The sequence below is a fragment of the Anastrepha obliqua genome, chromosome 3 (genome assembly GCF_027943255.1).
Source record: "Anastrepha obliqua isolate idAnaObli1 chromosome 3, idAnaObli1_1.0, whole genome shotgun sequence".
NCBI classification, from domain to species: Eukaryota; Metazoa; Arthropoda; class Insecta; order Diptera; family Tephritidae; genus Anastrepha; species Anastrepha obliqua.
This window is the reverse complement of record NC_072894.1, coordinates 8,166,280-8,189,968: the sequence shown is the minus strand read 5'-3', so window position 1 is coordinate 8,189,968 and position 23,689 is coordinate 8,166,280. Positions and strand designations below refer to the sequence as shown.

Below are 23,689 nucleotides of genomic sequence, written 5' to 3'. Positions count from 1 at the left end.
GAAAAATTCAACTTTTTTTTTTTAATTTTAATAACTTTAAAAATGGCGCTGAAGTTGACCCTCATCAAAAATCAGACCAGGCCGGTGTTGTCCATTTTGGCTCTTCTATTTATCTGAAACACATAAACCAAAAAAATTATTAATCAGTCTGACTGAAGTTATGTCCGGTACTAAAGGGTCGTTAAGTTTCATGAGCCGGTGTTGATCTTGAATAAAATACAATTTTTTTAAGAAACTATTGTCATTTCTCTTTATTATGATAATATTCGTATGGATCAATTATGTATGGAACAAAATATTGGCCAAATGGTCGCCGCGGCCTCGACGGCACACCTCCATCCGATGGTCCAAATTTTCGAATACTCTGAGGCATAATTGAGGTTCTATGCCGTTAGTGTGCCGAATTATCTCATCATTTAGCTCTTGAATTGTTGCTGGCTTATCGACGTACACTTTTTCTTTCAAATAACTCCAAAAAAAGAAGTCCAACGGTGTCAAATCACTTGATCTTGGCGGCCGATTGAAATCGCCGCGACATGAGATTATTCGGCCATCAAATTTTTCGCGCAAAAGAGCCGTTGTTTCGTTAACTGAGTGACAAGTGGCACCGTCTTGTTGAAGCCACATATCGTTCACATCCATATCTTCCAATTCAGGTCATAAAAAGTTCGTTATCATCTCACGGTAGCGAACGTTATCCACAGTAACTGCCTGACCTCATTTTGGAAAAAATACGGCCCAATGATGCCGCCGGCCCATAAACCGCACCAAACATTCACTTTTTGTGGGTGCATTGGTTTTTCGGTAATCACTCTTGGATTATCATTCAACCAAATGCGGCAATTCTTCATCACTGAAGATTATTTTTTTGATTTTAACGCCCGGTTTCATAATAAGCCTGATTAACTTTAGCGCGTTGCTTGATTGTGTATCTTTCCATGGTTCAAATTGAGTTAATCTGAAATTGAAAAATGTCAAATGAAATGCAGAAAAAAGATTGACGTTTAGGTGTGGTTCACATTCAACATCGACCCTTAAAATTTAACCCCCCTTTAGAATAAAAAAAAAAAAATGACAAAATGGCGCGGTTTTGATTTTGACCCTCTAAAATTCGGTTTTTTTTCAGTTTTTCAACCAAAAAAATACGGAATAATTGAATTAATAATACGAGTATGGTTCTAGTACGGGCGATAGCCATTGATATTGTGAACTACATAAAATTTCAAACGATTCGGTTGAATAGTTTTTATTTTTTGGGGCAACACCAGGCCGAAAAAAGTAGTTTTGAGATAATTGGGTTTGAAGGTTTGAGAGTGGCCGCGGGACGAATCTGACTCTACCTCCTAAAATGGCTGTAGAATCGAAAATACTGGGAGTATGCTTCCAAAAATTTGACAGCATATTCTTAAAGACCTATACTTTAAAAATATTGTGTAAAAAAAATGAATGTTTTGAAAATTCTAGTCCACCGGGACCCCATAAGTTTAATGATCTGCATAAAAATTGTTAAAAGTCAAAGTACAGAGATTTTTGGAGGTACTTTCAAATTGGTCTAGCTCATGTAAATCTTTATTTTTTTCCAATAATTTTGGCGAAAGCCTTAAAAATATAATACATTTTATAATTGAAATGCAAAAATAGTACCATTTGTTTTCCTTTTTTGTTTTTGTTTCCTTTTTGTATCAGAAGTGTTGCACCCTAATGTACATATATGCATGCAATTTATGTATTTATTGTCATGCTGGCGCAACAGAAGTATTTGTATATGTACAGGGTGATCCATATAATGATTTCTTTGTTTGAATTAAATCTTAGTTTGGCAGTAATAGTTGTTTTTCCGTTGAAAATCGTGGCAGAAAGTCTGTATTAAAGCGTGGTTAAATTTTAAGGGCCGATGTTGAATGCAAATCACACCTAAACATCACGTTTTTTTCTGCACTCCATGTAAAATTTTTAAATTTCAGACTAACTCAATTTGAATTATGGAAAGATACATAATCGAGCAACGCGTTAAGTTATTCAGGCTTATTATGAAAACGGGCGTTCAAATCAAAATCCATATCGCGCACTTCATCTTCAGTGATGAGGCACATTTTCACCTCAATGGATTCGTCAATAAGCAGAATTGTCGCATTTGGGCGAATGATAATCCAAGAGTGATTGCCAAAAAACCAATGCACCTATAAAGAGTGACTGTTTGGTGCGCTTTATGGGCCGGCGGCATAATTGGGCCGTATTTGTTCCAAAATGAGGCCGGTCAGGCAATTACTGTGAATAGTGTTCGCTATCGTGAGATGATAACGAACTTTTTATGGCCCGAATTGGAAGATTTGGATGTGGACGATATGTGGTTTCAACAGGACGGTGCCCGAATTGGAAGATTTGGATGTGGACGATATGTGGTTTCAACAGGACGGTGCCACTTGTCGCACAGCTAACAAAACATTGGCTCTTTTGCGCGAAAAATTTGATGGCCGGAAAATCTCACGTCGCGGCGATGTCAATTGGCCGCCTATTCGCCTGCTTCCCCATTTCATGAAACATCGCACCAGAACCCTATACAGATTGACGTTGTTTTGTCTTCGAAATTTTTCAACACATTTCTAGTACGGTCTGAATGGAGGTAGTTGAAATGGTTGATATACCACTCTGGCATTCTCCAGGTAGTACTAAAGCGTTGTTTTGATACTATTATAAGACCTCTAGCAGGCAGATATCCACATCCAGCCGGAGTTGTTGATGTAATGGAGAATATTGATGGAATGAAGGTTGGTGTGCTGCCCCAGGATATCGGAAAAGGGAGCACCCTGTGCTCTTAATCGTTTAGTTGGCAAACCCGGTCATTTGTAGTTTCCCTCTCTGAAAGGTCCCCACAGCTTCTGCAATGGGGGTTTGATGTTAAGCCTAACTTCTCCGCGTGTGTGCCGATCATGCAATGGGCGGTCAATACAGCTACGAGTTTCGAAAAGGAATGGCGTGGAATCCCCAGGACTTTCTGGGTATTGTATTGGGGCCAAACGGCTTTCGAAATAGTAGACGAAGAAGTGGATCTCCATCTTTTCTGCGCTATCCTGTAAAATAAGTTAGGCAGATGTCGATGACCGGGTAGGAGGTCTCTGAGACCGACTCGGCCCCTTTTCTGGTAAGCTCATGAGCAATTTAATATCCGTCGATGTTCCTATAAACTGGAACCCAGATCAGAGAAATGTTGGCTGTACTCTCAAGGGATTTGATCTCAGATTGACAGATTTTCCCCTCGTTTAAATCCTGTCTATTTGGAAAGTTTGTCCTGGTTTGAGAGTCGTACTCCAGTGTGCGGATAAAGGGATCTGTCCCAATTTCGGGGAAAAATGGTGTTAACTACCCAAAAATGCTACCATGTCTCTTGCGAGATTGCCTCGAGAGGCCAATCCCTTTTGACCTGATCGTGTCGACACTGTCAAGCGGGGTAATTGAATTTTCCAGGAAATGATTACTTACCACGCCGTTAATGTAAAGGTATGTAAAAAGAAAGCGGCTTTTGCTGGGGTGAGTATTGCAATGCTTACCTGCTTTGCCCACATACCAATAACAAAATAAACGAATACGAAACATTTCATTTGAGACATGTAGAACTATACATTGTATTTAGAATTTGTTTCAATTTATGTCCAATAACTCAAATATGCCTGTAAGAGAAAATTATTATTTTAGCGTGTAAAAAAATTTTGTCCATGTGTGTGTGTACTCGTATGCACTCCATCGTATGAGTTTATCGGTGCCATAAATTTCAATAATAAAACTAATAATCTGCTAGTCGTATTTATTCTTCTTGATAAACATTTCCATTTTTTTCTTCATTCGCATGTGTGTATGTTTTCACATTCCAAACTGTCGTAGAGAAAACCAATTTGCAATTTAATTGGAATCAATTGAAAATAAATTCATTTGCATATGTCTTGAATTGTATTTAATGAAGAATTCTTCGTAATAAATTATATCAATCTAACTGAATTTCGGAAAATAATAGGCGCTTGCGACTCGCCAAGCGTTAGAGTGTGGCGAATACGTGAAGCAACTGGCATAAATAAACAAATGATGGTAGCGCTGGAAAAGAGTTGTTAAAAATTGCATTGTTTTTATTCGGTACTTGTGAAGCTCGTGCTTGGTCAACACCCTTTGTGTTTTCGTTCTTCTCAATATTGACTGAAAACTAACAATTGCAAGGTAGTACTAAAAGAGCGTTCACAAAGTTAAAGCAACAAACGTTTCCCTGTATGAACGCGGTCTAATGAAACTTGCCTAATAAAGCGTGGTTAAGTTTCAAGGCCCGGTGTTGATTTTGAATGAAATACAATTTTTTTTAAAATTTATTATCATTTATCTTTATTATGATAATATTGGTATGGTTCAATTACGCATAAAACAAAATATCGGCCAAATGACCGCCGCAGCCTCGGCGGCACGCCTGCATTCGATGGTCCAAATGTGCTCTTTAGCTCTTGAATTGTTGCTGGCTTATCGACGTACATCTTTTCTTTCAAATAACCCCAAAGAAAGAAGTCCAACGGTGTCAAATCACATGATCTTGGTGGCCAATTTACATCGCCACGACGTGAGATTATTCGGCCATCCAATTTTTGGCGTAAAACAATTCCATCTTGGAACTGTCAGTGAGGACAGAGGTGCAAGCTTCGGTGCAGATTTTCCTCTCGATCCAATCCTGTCTATTGGAAAGATTACTCTAGCACGACCATCAAACTCTAGTTTGCGGATAGAGAGATCTGTTCGAAGTTCGGAGAAATACGGTGTTAACTGCCTGAAAATGCTTCCATGTCCCTTGAGAGATTGTCTCCAGAGACCAATCTCCATTTACCTGATTGCACTTTGAGCTGCGATGGAAATGACGGAAATGTCGATGGGAAGTAAGTGCAAAAGGACATTCAGGGCAGCACTAGGGCAAGTTCTACATACTCCGAAGTTGCCAATGCATGGAGTCCTTTTCACCCTCCCAAGTTTAGTGATATTATAGCCCTTCCGGAGAGCTTCCCACCAGACCAGGCATCCGTACCTTAAAATTGGCAAAACCACTGCGTTGTACATCCACAGCACAACTTGTGGTTTGAGTCCCCATTTTTTAGCGAACATAGATTTGCAGGAGTAGAAGGCTATACTGGCCTTCTTTACCCGATTTTCAATGTGTAGCGTCCAATGCAGTTTGGAGTCAAGTATCACTCCAAGATACCTAACTTCCGATGAGAGCGGGAGAACGTGGTTGTTTAATTTGGGAAGTCGAAAGGCTGGAGGCTTTTATTTTCTGGTAAATAGCACCAGCCCCGTTTTGTTACTCGGAGGCCACAAGTGGCAGACCTTTCCAAAATCTCAGTCAGCCCTGAGCGAAATGGTCTCGATACCATCAGGACCAAGTCATGGGCGTATGCTAGTAAGGTAGTAGCACCCAAGTAGTAGTACCCCACCCTTATTTAGCATTATCAGAACTTCGTCAATTACAACTAGCCAAAGTAGGGGCGAAAGGACACCTCCCTGCGGCGTCCCCCTGTAGTACGAATCTAGTGACTTCAGCCCCTCTTGCGACCGCATTAATTTCCCTGCAACCAAGCTTTTTGCTTTAATAAGTAATAAAATTAATAATAAAGGCGGGATTAGTGAAAGAGATTTTTTTTGAAAATTCAAATTTATTCTTATTCGTAATTATGAAAGTTTTCACATTTAATTTGTGTACATACACACACTTTTACAAATAACTGCAATACACCACACGGATGTATGATGTCCATCTTCCATCTGATCACTTAAGTATTTAATGTACGCATGTCATATATCGCAGATTTAAATGACAAATTACTGTTTATGAAAAATTATGTAATACAATTTTTTTTTAAATAATTAAATTGTACGCCTACAAACTTTTCGTTTTAGTACTTACTAAACATTTTTATTTAACTATTACATGTATTTATATTAAAAAAAAATTTATAGCACACGTTTGACTTCGCTTAACTATCATACTTTTCTAACTTTTTCAGCGCAGCTACCTGGTCAGTTCCCTTTTAGTTTCTGTGTTTCTTTGTTTCTCAGTTACTTAGTTGTAGCTAGTAAATTCTTTCAAATCTTTATTGTGACCTCGAAATGAATGAAAATATTTGTGGGGCTCATTAACAAATATTTTATCCATTTCAAACTTTATATAAAAATATTTTTTTTTTTTACCATATACATACATACATATTTGTGTCACAAGCATGCGTTATATTTATGCTTACTTTGTACCTTTGCTTTGGTTTGTGGACAAGATTCCTTTGACTTTAAAAGCTACATTTTTCTTAGACCTCCTTACAATTTCGTTGCTGTTGAAATTTATGCATTACAAATTTTACAAATTATCTACATACATATCTAATTGCTATTATAGTCTGTGGCGACATTTTTTGTTTTCTTTACATACATATTTATATACAAATTTACAAGGTGGCGCGAAATTAATCATCCAACTTTGCGCTTGAATAACTTTTTTACTGCTAATAAGAAAAATAAAAATGTAATGGGGTTTGAGTGATGGAAATCTTTATTTTTTTACCTCCATTGCTTGTCTGTTTGTATACTGCAGCTGTCTGGTTCACAGGTGTCAAATATGATTGACGTACGACGCGAGGATTGTATAATTATTTTCATTTGCATACTGAAAGTGTTGCATAATTTTAGTAAAATTAAAGCACGCTGATGGCACTACACAACCAAAATTCAAATAAATAAAGGGCGTTTAGGATTTATAACCACCATGAAACTGTTTTATAGCTAACATTCGAACTGTTTTGCATTGAATCAACATTTTTTTCCACAGAGGGAGAGAATGCGAAACATTATCAGCGAAAAAAATCACCAAAAGTCAACAACAAAAAAAAGTGCAATTTTTTATCCTCAAATTTAAATGGTTATGCAACTGCGTACCCTTTCTTTCTTTAATGCTAATTAAAAAACTTTGAAATTTCGAATAAAATGTGTCGCATTTTTATGGAACCTGTACAAAGTGCGAAGTATGGATTATTATAGCATTTGCTGTACCATATTTTGAAGTGAACCATTTTTTTTTTTTCAATATAAAAAAAAATATTGAAATTAAAAAAATAAATACGTTAATAAGTAAACAGTCAAAATTTGTTAATTAGTGGAGCTCTGATATTAATTTTCGGGGTTGTTTTGCCATTGGCGCTATAAAAACTTGGAGCTCTATTTTCACTAAAAAACAAAAGGCAATTTAAAGGGTTACATACCTTGTGTTGGACTAAAAGAACGCAATTTTTTTTATGGCCTATTCTAAAAGAACATCATCTTGAAAATATAAATTCAAAAAATCATAAAGATCGGAGCACTAGAACGAAAGTTACAGACCGTGGAAGCGCGTGACCTTTCTTGGAACGAGAAGCGTACGCAAAAGTTTAGACGCGATTTTCTCCAAGTCGCAGCGATCATTATTTATCAAAAACTATTTGACCGATTTGCATAAACTTTTTTTTAATTATTCGAAGTGGCAACCCCGTATATCTGAACGGTTCACTTTTTATAAATATTTGCATAGTTCGCTGGAATTAATTTATTTTTAATTTTTCAAATTAAATGAACTATGGGAAGAAGTACAGGAAGCGAAGAATTCTATTTCTTTGGAGAGATTCCAAGAGTCAATAGAAAGCTTATTTTGGTGGTGAGAAGTAGTGTTAAAAAATAATAGATATTAAACCAATAGATTCGGCGGGCAAATGGGTTGGTGCGTGACTACCACTCGGAATTCGAATCGAACACCAAAATGAAGAAAAAAGTTTTTTCTAATAGCAACCTCCCCTCCATTTGTGGAACAACAACAAGACGCACGCCACAAATAAGAGGAGAAGCTCGGCCAAACACCCAAAACGGGTGTAAGCGCCAATTATATAAACGAGGGCGGTTCAATAAGTACCCGTGTTTGGTGACAGAGGGCGATGCTGAGGAAAGTTGGTGTTAACATCGTGGGCATCGTGGATTTGGCAACTATTCGAATAAGACGTGTTTCCTGATTTTCGCTAAAATGGAAAAAGAGCTGTAGCGTTCGGTAATTCGCTTTTTGGTTTTGAATGGGAAAAAATATGAGGAGATAAAGCAAAGTTAGACGCTGTCTATGGGGACGCTTCGCCATTTATGACCACAGATTGGTTCAACGAATTTAAACGTCGGCGAATATCCGCTTTTGATGAGAAGCGACCAGGATGAGCGGCAGACGTGGTTACCGCGGAAATCATTCAAAAAGTCCAGGCCGTGGATCTCGCTGATCGACGAACGGAAGCGCGCAAAGTAACAGAGGCTATAGGTGTGCCGATCGGAACGGCAGTTCATATTTTGCTTGCGCCGAGTTGTCACCGTCACCATCATTACACACCAGAAACTAAGCAACAATCAAAAGAAAGGACTTCTTCCGTGAATCTGCTCTAGAAAAGGCGAAGACAGTCCGATTGGCCGGAACGGTCATGGCGACGCTTTTTTGGGATGCGAACGGCGTCATCCTGATGGATTTTTTAGAAAAAGGAAAAACTATCACCGGACAATATTACAGTGAGTTATTGGACCGCTTTCGCAAAAAAAAAAAAAATGAAGGAGACACGGCCGCATTTGGCGAAACAGAAGGTGCTACTTCACCACGATAACGCACCAGCACTTTCAAACTGCTTGAACTGCATTATGAATTGCAGCCGCACCCCCGTATTCACCCGATGTGGCTCACAGCGACTTTTTCTTGTTGCCTAACATGAAGAAAAGACTCGCGGAAAAAAAATTTAGTTCAACCGAGGAAGTCATCGTCGAGACAGAGACAGAGGCGTATTTTGGAGAGTTCGACAAATCCTACTTTAAGAGGGGTTAAAAAATGGGCGAAGCGTTAGGAGAAGTGTATCTTTCTAAAAGAGGACTATGTTGAAAAAAAAAAAAATTTAAAAATAAAAAATTTTGAAAAATAAAAAATAAAAATTGTTTAATAAAAAAAATTTGAAAAAAAATAAAAAGAAAATTTAAAAATAAAAAAATAAATTTGAAGAAAAAAAAAAACAAAAAAAATTTAAAAACGGGGAAAAATTAAAAAAATGAAAAAAAATTTAAACGAAAGTAATTGGAAAAATGGTGTCTTTATATCTAACACATTATTGAACCTCCTCGTATAATAGATTTGTGCAACAAAATTTGTTTTACTAGGTCATCCAGCGACGAGACGCCTGTAGATTAACGGCAGTCATAACTGGCTTCTGGTCTATCGGAGAACAAGCCGCCAAAATGGGCATCTCTCACAACACATACTGTCACAGTAGCAAACAACCGGAGAAAAAGGAAACAATCTTCCAATTTCTCTATGAATGCCCTGCCCTATGGAAGGATAGAATGTTAACCCTGGGCAAGCCGCTGTTCGAGAGTCTCGAGCAACTGTCTGGCTTAGACGTCAACAACTTACTAAGTTTCCTTAACCGCACAGATTGGATATAGTCTTGCTGTAAATAACTGTTAAAGAAGTTGGTAGCGAGGATGTGGCAACAAAATGGTGCGGCGGTGCTAGTTGAATTCTGGATGAATCGCCACTCTAACCAACCAACCAGGTCATCCAGATAAAATAATTATCACTATTTATATATTATTGTAGGGAAGTTCGTTGTGTCTTTGTGCATAGCTATATATTCATCAGTTATATTAGAATATTTTTCTACTTTAAATGGACGCCATACACAACCGTGCCACTCCAATGTATGCACTATTCAAACAAGGGCCATTTTATGTTGTATACTAAGCAGACTATGACAAATTCTAAAAATAAAGTCGGCTTTTGTGTTGGACCATGATTGCGTGTGCGCCATTATGTATAACTAGATATGGTATTCATGTTTTTCTAATGTGTGCACTATCAACATTCAAGCCTCCAACTCTCCAACTCCCATATCGGGCATATGAAACGCATGGTTGAGAGAATGCAGAAGGCTGCGCATTTTGCGCTGGCGCTACTCAAATTACAGCGAATTCGATTCTATCAGCTGTTAAGTTGACATAATTGTGGAGTTTTGTATACACAAATTATTCCCTTTTCTATTATCATTCTTGTCTGCATACTTGTCACTTTTATTTACCAAAACAGTTTATTTTGGCACCCTATATTTATGGTATTTATCGCTGGCACACATCTGAATTACGTCACGGCAAGGTTACGCTAATGTTTCCACTTCAATGCAAGAAGAATAGAATACCAGATTGTGCCGCAACGTCAGCTGCGCAACTTAACACACGAAAAATCGGTTGAAGAATAAGCGAAAGCAAATGGAAAGCAAGAAAAAGAACGCTTTTGAAGGCCTTATTACCTTTTGAGCTGTCAATTAAGGGGGGACCCTCATTTAGACGGTCGAAAAATGCATCATTTTTGGGAATTTTTTTCTCAGGTAAAATAACTTCAAACGTTTTGTAATTCATAAAGTACTTTAATAAATGTCTTGACTGTCTACAAAAATTTTCGGAGAAGAAAAAAAACATTTTAAGTATGGAAATATACACCTCGTCCATGGCACCTCATTCTATCTGTGTACATTCTAGCGCTCTGAATTTTTTTCTGAAATAAAAAAACCAAATTTTTTTTTAAACTTTAGGATAATACCTTCGATGTGACATTTTGATTTAAAAAAAAAATGTCGAAATTGATATTTTTTACCCAGTTTTATGTTAAAAGTGATTTTTCATGCATAAAAATTGACTTTAAAATTACAAAAAAATATGAAAATCTTTTTTTTTTTAAAAACACTTAATGTCACATTGAAAACAATTTAATTATCTTTAAAATGAGCTATTGTAAAGCCTGATTGGTTCAATACAGCGTTCTCAATTGTGTACACAAAATCGAAAAATGATGTTTCGAGAAAAACGCGTTTAAAGTTTTGGATACAGGCGATCAGGCCACCCGTCGCGTCCTGTTAAAAATTTTGTCACTCCTTCAAAAATACAGATATCGACTTGAAATTTTGAAAGTATATTCTTAAATAGTTGTAGAATAGATTAAAATTATTTCCAAAAAATCGATTTTTTTGACCCGATAAATGAGGGTCCCCCCTTAACATACGGCACTTAATTGTTATTATTTTGTTTAATTTAAAAATGAAAAAAATCACTGTTTGATACGCAAAAAAGTAGTTTTACGCATAAAAGTTTGTTTATTTTCGGTGCCGACGTCACTTCTTCTATGCAATTCTTCAAGAATAAAGAGACAGTTTGCGGATGGCACCGCCTATGTGTTCTTTACACTGCGACTGCAATCTCTGTAATCCTGTGTTCCGCATTTCATTCATTATTCATGCTTGTGAACTACTTATATACAGGGTTATCGAGAGAGTCGTTGTAGCTACTTGAAGACATTACTATTTAGCTTATTGCTGACTAATTTCATTACGTTTTCGAGATTTTTGTTTTGAAAGATTATTTAAAAAAAATATTTCTGCTTTGTTCTACGTCCGCCGTTTTTTAGATGTTAGTTCTAGTGCTATTTCTTCGTTTTTATGATATTTTTGAAATTACGAGTGGCATATTCATCTGATTCTGATTTTATGAGCAATTCATACCTAATAAATAAACGCAAGCACATATTAAAAATAAAATAATAAAAATGTATGTGCTTGCTTCCTTAGCTACTCAGGCTGTACCAAGGATGATAGAGTACAAGGTTGCGCCTTCCAAATACGCCGTGTCGTCAGAGCCCATGAATAAATAATCAACATGAAGAGGAATTGCTTGCTTGTGATGAGAAAGAGTAGGCGAAAGCAATGGAAACAACCAAACACAAGTAACACGCACACACACACGTGTGTGACACGGCGTCATTCACATAAATAAATACGTAAAAAAATGCATTTCGAGGCTTTATATTTGTGCTTCGGCACTTCGTTTTTAATTAGTAATTTTTTTAGTTTAACTCTCACAAATCACAATACTACCAAGCCATTCACTGAACGTTCGTAAACATGTAAATTCTCCTCTTTTTGTTTGTTTTGTATTGGTAAGGTATCGGTTGGGTTACGAAAAAACTAAGATTGTGTTGGTGATGCATGAACAAACCAACCAATAACACTTCGTTGCCATCTGAACAACGACTGTGTGTGGGGATGAGTGCGTGAATGCATGAGAAATGATCGTGCAGAATTCGGCTGCCGAATCTCCCAAGTAGCCGGGCAGCGGAAATTCCCCTCACAATTTTGTTTGTCTCATGCTTAGTAATCTATTATCCCCCTCTGTCATAAGCTCATATCAGTTACAGCAAAATATATATAAGCAGTATTGCACTAAAAAAAACAAAAACGGAACTCTGACAAAAACAAAACACTGGCACGCACTCAAAGGTCATAGCAACAAACAAATGACTGATTAGGTGCCAAACCATTGCAATACGAAGCGCAACTGCAGGTATGACAGATACCTTTTTCCAACAATTCCAATTACGTAAAAATTACTAATTTGTCATTTTGATTGTTTTGCTATTTTCGCTTTTGTTTTTTACAACTAATTAATCTAAACTGGGTCACTTCGTTCGAATGGCTAAGTGACCATGCAATTCAATGCTTTATCAGAAATAAATGCCAAACTCGCCCTCGCATCCTCGCATATTTTGCTATTTACGAACGTCGATTGCAGATAGAGAAAATGAGGTCATTGATGTAGAACTTTTTGAGTTTGTTTTTAATATTGAGAGTGTAATTAAAAGCTGAACACTTTTCTTGTAAGCAAAACAATTCTTTGTCTTTACAATTTATTAGTTGCTTTGTTTGCTGTGCCATGCCGTGCTGTGCTGTGTGCGTTTAATTGAAAATTCGAATGAAAAAAGTATTACACATAAGTTGCTACTGAATGTATTGAGCTAAAGTAATATAGTTTATAATTGGCTTCGGGTTATTAATTGCCCAGAGAAGCAAGGTAGAGTAGCGCTTTCACATTTCCAGTAATGGTAGCGTTGACATAGCATGAAGGAATGAGGACATGAAGGAACGAAGACATGAAGCCATAAAGGCATGAAAGAAAGAGCTTTTATTGCTGCTACTACGACTAACTCAGTTTAAGTTGTCCTAAAAATTAATTCTGGATAATTCTTTTGTGTGTTACTAAGTACAGGACAGTGCAATTATAAAGTTGTTATTGAGTTACATGATACTTCAATTAGTATTATTTCTATCTGTTCCAAGAAATGCGTCCCTTTGTGCTTGCGCAGCATTGCAAATATTTAAAGAAAAGATATTTTGAGCAGAGAGCAGGTAAGTTGCGTATAGTAATTCAATTCAATCCGCGAACATCGATGGGAAATGCTGCAAAACGGGCACAATACGCCGTACAGGCTCAAGGCGGCCATTTGAGAGATGTCATATGCAAAAAGTGATGTCAATAAATCTACTTGAACCAAATAAAATTACTATTATCGTCAACATCAAAAAAATTGTGTTTTTCTTTGATTTAAAAAAAAAGCACATGGGTCCGTCGAATATGGCAACCCAGTAGCTATCATTTTTGTAAAAAAACAGCTTTTTTTGTAATTAATTTTAAGTTTAAGTAAAACTAAATTCATTTTAAGTAAATTCAAATGTATTTTAAGTTTAAATAAAATGGAAAATTGTTATTCCGCATTACAAAAAACAGCTTTTTTTGCAGTTATAATTTTTGTCAAAAAACATATTTTTTTTTGTAATTACCTAAGCATTAATCGGCAGCTAGAAAAGTTATAAATAAAAAGTAAAAAGAATCCATCAAAAATAAAATTAAGGAAATAGAATTAAATGCAAAGTGTAACACGGCTCACTTTTATCGGAAAATTAAAAACCAAACGACAGTATTTCAGCCTAGAATAAATATTTGCTTATCTGAAAATGGTGATATATTACAAATTGACCAAGAAATCTTAGAAAGATGGCGACAACATTTTGACAATCTTCTAAATAATAAGCATCAAGAAGAGCATTCACCTTGGCGAGCTATAGCTACAGTTGAAAACATCATCCCTCCACCAGAATTTGTCGAAATTATCGTGGCCCTTAAAAAGGTTCGAAATGGAAAGGCAAGCGGCGAGGTCTCTATAGCGGCTGAACTCCTGAAAGAAAGTGGTGAGGAGTTACATAAGTGCCTCCACCATTTAATAATAGACGTATGGGAAAAATAATTTATAGCATCTGATTGGCTAGGTTGCATAATCTTCCCAGTACACGAAGAAAGGTGATAAGAGAGTATGCGATAATTATCGTGGTATCTCACTGCTTAGCACGGCCTACAAATCGATAGTTTTCGAGAAAAGTGACATAATTCAAAAATACAAAATACTGAGTTGGGTCAGTTTTCTAGATAAGTTACGCACCAATTCGGTCACCTGACAAAACGACACTGACGCCATCTCTCAGAATTGCTTCAAGATTCGTTTATGACGCTTTTCCAGATAAAAATATAATATATAAACTCTGTAGTTGATTTTTGCTTTTAACGGCAAAACTCTGAATTTTGAGTTAATTTTGAGTTGTGTCGCTTTTCTCGAAAACCATCGAAATGTTCTCTATGAACGAATCAACGAATATGCTGAAAGAATAATTGAAGCTACCAATGCGGATTTCGTAGAGGCAAGTCTACAATCGACAAATGGTTTATTCACTGCCTGTTCATTGATTTCAGACAAGCCTTCGACAGTGTTAAAAGAGATAGGATCTAGCACATATTGCTTATTCTTGGAATACCTGCCAAACTAATAAGGCTCGTTAGCGCAACGTTCGAAAAATACACAAGCAAAAGTGATCATTCAAGGAAAGCTCACAGAGTCGTTCCCTATTGAAACAGGTGTAAAACAAGGTGATGCCCTATCAACAGTCATATTCAATTTGATGCTGCACTTTGTCGTAAGGGAAGTCAACAAAGGTGGTACCTTGATGCCTGAAACAACCCAAATATGCGCTTATGCAGATGGCATCGCTATTCTCGCAAGAAACAGGAATGACTTAAAAGAAATTTTCTTAAAAATTTACAAAATTGCGAACGATATTGGCCTTTTTGTAAACGAGGGCAAAACACATCTGTTGAAATCGAGGCGGCCTGCACATATGCCAAATTTCCATGTGGGAGCATCTACTTTTCAAACAGTGCAGCATTTTAAGTACCTAGGAGTTAAGTTCGCATGTAGCGGTGATTCAACTTCCGCCGTCAGGGATCGCATGAACGCGGCCAACAAAGCGTATTACGCCCACCTTAACTTGTTCAAGTCCCAACTTTTGTCTAAAGCTACAAAGTTCACTATGTACAAGACCCTTATTCGACCAATCCTAACATATGGTTGTGAGGTATGGATGCTTAAGGTTGATGATTGTGCTCAGATTGCTCGCATGGAAAGAACAATTTTAAGAAAGATATTTGGCCCAATAAGAATGGATGATGGTACCTATAGAATCCGATTGAACTCTGAACTGAACGATCTAACTCAGAACGAGACACCTGTGCGTTTTGTTACAGAGCAGCGCATAAGACGGCTAGGTCATGTGATCCGTATGCCCGTTGACTGTACCGTGAAGAAGGCCTTGACAGGAAAGCTAATGGGCGTGAAGGTCAAAGGCAAGCCGAGGAACCGTTGGATAGACGCAGTGGAACACGATCTTAAGAAGCTGGGAATACGTAAATACGAAGCAACAGCTCAAGATAGACCGCTTTGGCGGAGCATTTTGAAGGAAGCTATGATGCACCCCACGTTGTAACGCTATGAAAGAAGAAGAAGAAGCATTAATTTGTTTAAGTTAGATTTCTTTAGCTGATAGCAAATTTTTGTTAACCTTTAAGTTTGTGAATTACAGATTTATAAAAAGTTGTGATGAATTCATCAATTTTTTTCTTTACTTCTTTGTTTTGGATTAAGGTTTTCAGCAAATATACTCTACTTTCAGCGATAAATATTTTTTTTCCAATTTCTGCCCTTTGTTTTTTGTCCTTTGTTTAAGATTTTTCCTTCACTGGCCACTTTTTTCGACCAAATTTTGCTGTTTGCTGCAATTGCATGATCAAAATTTCGCACCAGTTGCTGGTTTTTCCTTCAGCATATGCCTACAGCAGTAAAACAGAATTTGGTGTAATGTCAAATATACAAATTAGTGCATAAAACTTATATGATTTTAAGTACTAAGTACTAAGATTATATTTATTTACAAAAGTTTTCTTACTTATTTTTTTTTTATTATTTTTCACGCTCATTTTATTGTAATATATTTTAATATAAATATTTAAATGTTCGCTACTAATGTCATTGAACGTTAAAATTTGTTTACGAATAAATATTTTGTTTAACTAATAATAACTAGTTGAAGTACGTACTCGTTTATATAAAATACTACAGCCAAATTTTTGCATTCTCTGAAACCTGCCTGGCTTATATTATATATTAAATATACAAATGTATGCAAGTAGTTGAAAAACAAATCTAGTATACATACATACATAAATACGCTGGTTGTACATGTACAACGGTTTGTACTCATTTTTACATAGCATCAATAACATTTGAATTTCTTACAGCTCTGCTCATTAACAGCACTTCTGTGTGTACCAAAATTAACAGCTGCTGGGCGTGCAAGAGATGAGAGCGCGAAATTTGTAATGGGCCAATGTTATAGATATAATAAGTAAATGCGCGTATGTGATAGTTTTAATTTGTGATAATTAAGAATAATATTTACTCCCTAAATTTCAAGTTCAATATTTCTTTACGCATACTTTCTTAAATGTTCCTATATTGGGTAGAAAAAAAAAATATTAGCTCGATTTATAAACGACTAACCGTGCCGACTGGCGATTTAAATTTATCCATACAAGTTGCATGAGTACTGCGCTGTGATTTGTTTTATTTGTCATTTCATACGTAATTTTTGAGATTTCATAAAAATGGTTTTGATGGGGATATCTTTTTAATAAGTTAGTGCGTTGGAATTTACAAAAAAGAAGTTAGGAAAGCGAAAAAGTCTGGTTGAAGAACGTTCTGTGGAGAAATCGAAGGAGCCACAGAAGCTTCTAGACTGCATAAAATCCTTTCAAAAAACACTATTCCTCCGGATACCTCCAAAAACCGGATAAGAGTTGGACTATCTCGAGTGACGAAACTCTGAAGTTGCTAGTGGACACACACTTTCCCAGCAACGAATCATCTAGCGTATTAATCAACAATAGTACAGAAAGAGGGATCCCTACAAAATGCTGTATATACAAAATTCTTTTCGTACGAAATACTGTAAATTAACGTAACAAAATTCTGCAGTGACGAAATTCTGTATTGAAAAAATTTTGTGTTGACAAAAGTCAACGAAAAAAGGAGTTCTACGCAAAAATACGGTGGATTGCGTAGCCGGAGTTGGACTGATGGGGTTATTTTTTTGAAGCGCGGCCGAAGGCCGCCCACGCGAAAAGGAGTTCTACGCAAAATTACAGGGGATTGCGTAGCCGGAGTTGGACTGATGACGGTTATTTTTTTGAAGCGCGGCCGAAGGCCGCCCACGCCAAAAGGAGTTCTACGCACAAATACGGTGGATTCTATCGAAACTGAAGAAAAAATGTGCGCACTTTTTTTATAAAATTTGTTGAATTTATTATCATTTACTTACAGCATTTCGTCAATACAGAATTTTGTCAATACAAAATTTCGTCAATACAGAATTTCGGCAATACAGAATATTTTTTACAGCATTTTGCAATACAGAATTTTGTATACAGCATTTTGTAAACAGAATATTGTATCATACAGCATTACGTACCCAACCCACAGAAAGACCTAATTCTGACATTGAAGATACGAGGGGTGCCTTTTATATGTCGGGATTAGAGAACAAAAACCAATTTTAATCATCGAAAATCACTTTATTGTTTTTGAAAATATTCTCCATGAAGATCTATACACTTTTGCATGCGTTTGAACCAATTGTCGAAGCACTTTTGTCACTCTGAATGAGGTACCTCCAAAACATACATTCTGAATGCCGCAACCGCTTCTTCAGGTGTCGAAAAACGTTGACCTCTCAGTTTGTTTTTTACGTACGGGAATAAAAAGAAGTCATTCGGAGCCAAGTCAGGACTACGAGTATACGCCGGATGACCCATTAATTCGATGTTTTGGGTGCTCAAAAATGCAGTTGTTTGAGCCGATGTGTGAGAGCTCGCATTGTCCTGGTGAAGAGTGATCCGTCTTTGGCGATTGGTTTTCCTAATTTCTTGGAAGACAACTGGCAAACAAATGGTTGTGTAGCACTCAGAATTTACTGTTCTGCGTTGTTCTAGTGGTACGGTTGCGATATGTCCAGTTTTTCCGAAAAAACAGGCGACCATTTGCTTGGAAGTGCTTCGTGCGCGAACAACTTTTGTTGGATTTGGCTCATCTTGAAACACCCATACAGTCGACTGCTGTTTACTTTCGGGCTCATACGCGCAAATCCATGATTCATCACCTGTCACGATGTCATAGACGTGTTTCGAAGCCCCGCGATCGTATTTTGTGAGCATTTCCTTCGACCAATCGACACGAGCCTTTTTTTGAGCGATTGACAAATTGTGTGGGATCCGACAAATTTTTTGACAGTCAAATGTTTATGCAATATTGAATGTATGCTGGTCCCACTAATGCCTAAAATTGTCTCAATCTCACGATAGGTCACATGACGATCTTGCAATATCAGTTCGCGCACAGCATCAATGGTTTTCGGAACAACAACTGATTTTGCATGACCTTCACGAAATTCGTCTTGGAGTGAACTACGACCACGATTGAATTCATCATACCATCGATAAACATTGGTCCTTGATGGAGCTTCATCGCCAAAAACTGAGTTAATCCACGTCGAAAGTTGTAAAAAATAAACGCACGATTTAATTTCATTTTTGGACCGAGATGAATCTTTTAAGTTACTGTAAACAACACAAATAGCGCTGGTATTTCAAAACGTTCTGAGTACGTAAAAGCCAAAAAATTTCAAACTTTGCGATACAGCTATCAGTTGCCAGATTGCAACACTAGGGTTGCCAAATCCCGAAATATAAAGACACCCCTCGTATAATCACTGAAACCAGGATAACCTGGGGAGTGAACACCTTTAAGCCATTTAAATCACCGGGTCCAGATGGATCCCGGCCCAAATACAACATTCACTCAATTATACAGGGTGGGCCATATAGCGTTTGCTTTTTGAAGCACCTATTTTTTTGAGAATGGTAACACAAATGACATGCCAAATGTGTTCATAATTTACTTAAAGGCTTGACATTTACGAAATTGGACGCTATACGCTTGCACAAAATTGGGAAATATTGAAAACCTATTTCCGCGGTTACAGTAAATGACGAGCGTTACCGTGGCATGCTCAACGAGTTTTTGTTTCGAAAAATTGAAGAGGATGACATGGACGACATTTGGTTTCAACAGGACGGTGCAACTTGTCACACTGCCAAAGTTACACTCGAACTTTTGGCTACCGTTTTTGAAAACCGAATAATCAGCCGAAATTCCGAAATCAATTGGCCGCCTTGGAGCTGTGATTTAAGCCCGTTGGACTATTTTTTATGGAGAACCGTTAAAGACAAATGCTATGCGAACCATCCAGAGACGATTGATGCTTTAAAACACGAAATCGAAGTTGCCATTCATGAAATTGGAGCCCAAACAATCGAAAATGTGCTTAAAAATTGGGTTGATCGAATGGCCTACTGTAAAGCCAGTCATGACAGTCATTTGAACGATATTATTTTTCATTCATAAATGACAATGTTCAATCTTCAAAATAAAAAAAAAAGTTTGAGAAAATATTGTTTAGTTTTTTTTTATAGCCGATTCAAAAAGCAAATTTTACATGGCCCACCCTATATATTCCGTATCCGGGAACTCATACCAGATTAATTTGAAGCCAGTGGCCGAGCAATTCTAGTTCCTCTCTACACACTGAAACTAATTTGGGCGAAATATAGTTGGGGTCTAAGGCCTTGATAGCTGCTCGACTGTCTGAAAAGATAGCTACTCTTGCACCAATTTCTTTATAGTGTTTTAGTGATTTGCAAGCTTCCGTGATTGCTAGTAGCTCCACATGGAACCCGCTGGTAGAGTCAGGAAGTCGAATTGATTTGGATAAGTTCAGTGGTTCCGCATAGAGGCCAGATCGCGCAACATAGTTTATCTTAGAACCGTCAGTGAAGATTTCGTCATCGGTTTAGTTATTTTTAATGCAATAATTGAAAATAATTCGAGGCCCTTTATGGAGATACCTAGACCAAACGGAGCTTATGAATCGTTTTATTAAGTAGGAAAATTAAATTACTGTTGAGCTTAAATTTAATTACAAGCGATTTGTTATGTTCTACACAAGAAAAAAAAGAAGAAAAAAGTGAAAAATAAAACTTATTAATAGGAGAATATCCACGACATCCGAATACTAATTTTTCTTGCCCTCATCTCTAATGCCAGCTAAAGACAGGATAGGTAGAAACATCTAACCATAAACCACAAACGCAAATTGCTCGCTTATGGCTGAGCTAATGTGTGCCGTTATCTAAGCTATCCCCAAACTAGTCAGTTAATATTTTAGAAAAGGAAACACGTGTATGTAGCACCAATATATTCTTAGGCTTCGCTCTTGTGCTGAAGTATAATTTATTACTAAAGCAAATACTTAAATTTGTATTTTACACTCACATAAATTTCGGTTTTATTGGTCATCATTCTGATGCCTAATTCTTTCCATGTTAGTTGCATGCGCGCTTGCATTTTTTATTTACTGTACGAATTTATATGACTAAACTTTGGAGCTCAATATGAATAGGAAATTTGAACAAACAAAAAAATTTATTTTTATTAGCACTTTTATTTAAATTACTTAAACCTACTTAGATAAGTAAGTACATCCTACTTAAGTTTTGCTTAATTAGCTTACGTTAATGTAATTAAAAAATATAATTTAGTTTGCTTTGTGTGCGCACGCACTTATATGACACATACATACACACATGCGCCGCTTTCATTTGCTTGTAGCACTACAACAGCCTTGAAGTATGCAACATTTAACGAGCTTATCACCAGCCACTAATGCAGTCGTTACTACTCTTTATAACAGCGCCTCACTACCGCCATTATTAATGCTTTCACATTCGTAGGCGCCGAAACCGTGACCACGGCCATGCGAGTCGCTGCCACTGCCACCAACACCGCCACCACCAACATTATCCTTACAATCATACCCACCTATCATTATCGCATTTCTATGGTGCTTGGCGCTTATGTTGCTGGTCAGCTGCGGCTCTTGTTGTTGTATTTGATGGTCGATTGAGGCACCAACTACCACTGCAACAACAATAGCCTGCGGTTGAGATTGTGGCTGTTCACTTCTTTGCGTTCGTGTTTGCACATACAGCTGACCTTTTTGTTCTCTCTGTTCGGCTAGTGAAACGCGTTGTTGTGGCTGCGTGTGGCTTTGTTGGAAATTACATAATATGCAACGCAGTAGACTGTATCTGCGGTTGCTGCTACGCCAGCCGTTTCTACCCGGTCGCTGCTCTAGCTGATGTTGTAAATGCACTGCCGTGTAAGTTACCCTGGCGCCTTCACTACCACTACTACTGCAATTGTTGTTGTTGTGTCGATAATCGACTTCTTGTTCGCTACTGCCAGCATCACATTTACTGTCTCGTCCAGCGTTGCCATTGCCGTTCGCCGGTTGCTCACCATTCTTGCCTGCCACTTTGGCCACTAGTACGCCACCCCAACCGCAAAAGCCATTACCAGCAGCTACGGCACTCGTCTCCTCATCGCCGTATGATGGAGTCGCTCGACAGCAACGCAATTGACTTCGATGCTACACATTCGTCACCTGTGTCGTCAAACATTGCTGTTCGACGGCGTGCGATTTGCTCGCAAGCTCTCCGCGCTGCCGGCCATTGGCGCCGATGCCACCGTCATCGTCTTGAGCCACCGGCAGCCACTTGTCGAGGAATTTGGGTCGGAAGAGCTTGGTGAATGTGGTGCGGAATTGACGGCTCATCGAACAGTAGAGTATAAAATTGATGCTGGAATTGAGTAGAGCCAGTATGTCCATGATGTCACCTAGCGAATATGGAAGTAAAGAGCAGAGAAAAAAACAAAGTTTGAGTCAGGTAAATAAAGTATCATTTGTGAGCTGCTTATGGCATGAAAGGGAAGCTTATTGGTATGATTGTTCTGGTGATAAATTGAGATTTTACGCAGTCTTAAATATTTTGTGTGCAAGTAAATCGGATTAAGAGCGATAAATATGTGAGTATAAAAGTGCTTATTTTTATTCAAATTCAGCAATAAATATAAACTTTTAAAAGCAATAATGCCGGCAAAAATAAACGCTTTAAGGGGGGAAGCTGGTCTAGAGCGCAAAAAATGGGCATATTTTATGAATTTATTTTGACTCAACAAAGGAATCAATCGAAAATCTGTGAAATAGGTTTAATAATATAGCTTTCATGGTACACATACAAAATTTTTCGTCTGAATTAATTTCAAAATGGCCGCTGTCCAGCAGTTCTCCTAAGGCGCATTTTTTTCTAGTGGGTCCAATGCCGAAGACGTAAACTCCTTAATTTTTGTCCTGGATCAAAAAATAAAATTTTTTTAGTTTCTATATAACAACAGAAAGAGACGTACGTAGGATTTTTTCGATATTTTGTTTTTTCGCGAAATGGTGCACGTTTGAACAAAAAGTTACAATTTTCACTATAAAGAACGACATAAAATTGTTGATTAAAAAAAAAAACTATGTAATATAAATAAAAAATCCTACGTATGTCTCCGGAGAAAGGTATTTCGAATGTATTGTCAAAATTTCGTAAGAATCGGTAAAGATTTGTTCGAGTTATGTCTTCGGCCAGTTTAAAAAAAGTGATTTCGAGAAAAACGCGTTTAAAGTTGTAAATAGCGTTCGGGGCATACCTGCGAGGCACTGCCGTCGAATGAAAAATTTGGGCATTTAGACATTTTTGCTGGCATCCCTCATTTGGTATATTATTTCTAAGACCCTAAAGCACCTTTTAAGACAAAAAAAAATTTTTCGATTTTTTCAAAATTCTAGACAAGCTTCCCCCCTTAAAGAACCACTTAAACTATGATATGAAGTGTTACCTATTCAAAACACCATAACTTTTTTGTGTGAAATTAGTTTTTATTGATTTCAAAGACAAAATTGTTGAAAAATGATTACAATTTTAACATATATTCACTTTAGCTCGATATGACCACCTTTTGCCTTGACTATAGCCTTCAAATTGTCAAAAAATGAGTTGCATGCTGCACGAATGTGATCTTGAGGTATTTTGGCCCATTCTCGTATAATCGCTTTTTTCAGCGCATCCATACTGGCATATTTCTTAGTGCTCACCTTGCTCTCCAAAATGGAACAGATGGAATAGTCCATCGGATTTGCGTCTGGCGAATTCGAAAGCCATTGTGTGGACGAAATGAAGTATGGAACATGATTTTTTAACCATTCTTGGTTCACACGAGCTTTATAAGACGGTGCCGAGTCCTTTTGGAACACCCATGGTCTACGACCGAAATTTTTGTGTGCCCACGGCTCTAAAGCAGTTTCTAAAACATGTTCCCGATAATAAGTCGCATTCACTTTGACACCAGGCTCGATAAAAACGATTGGAGAGCGTC

General features: G+C 37.3%; 1 protein-coding gene across 1 annotated transcript in view; it reads right to left on the bottom strand.

Moving 5' to 3' along the window:
• Positions 1–21,764: 21,764 nt before the first annotated feature.
• The window catches only part of LOC129242759 (G-protein coupled receptor dmsr-1-like), a 48,116-nt gene continuing 46,191 nt past the window's right edge, over positions 21,765–23,689 (bottom strand). The window contains exon 3 of the mRNA XM_054879581.1: positions 21,765–22,108. Within this exon, the coding sequence (XP_054735556.1) occupies positions 21,861–22,108 (248 nt within the window). The 3' untranslated portion in view covers positions 21,765–21,860. The remainder of the gene's footprint in view (positions 22,109–23,689) is intronic.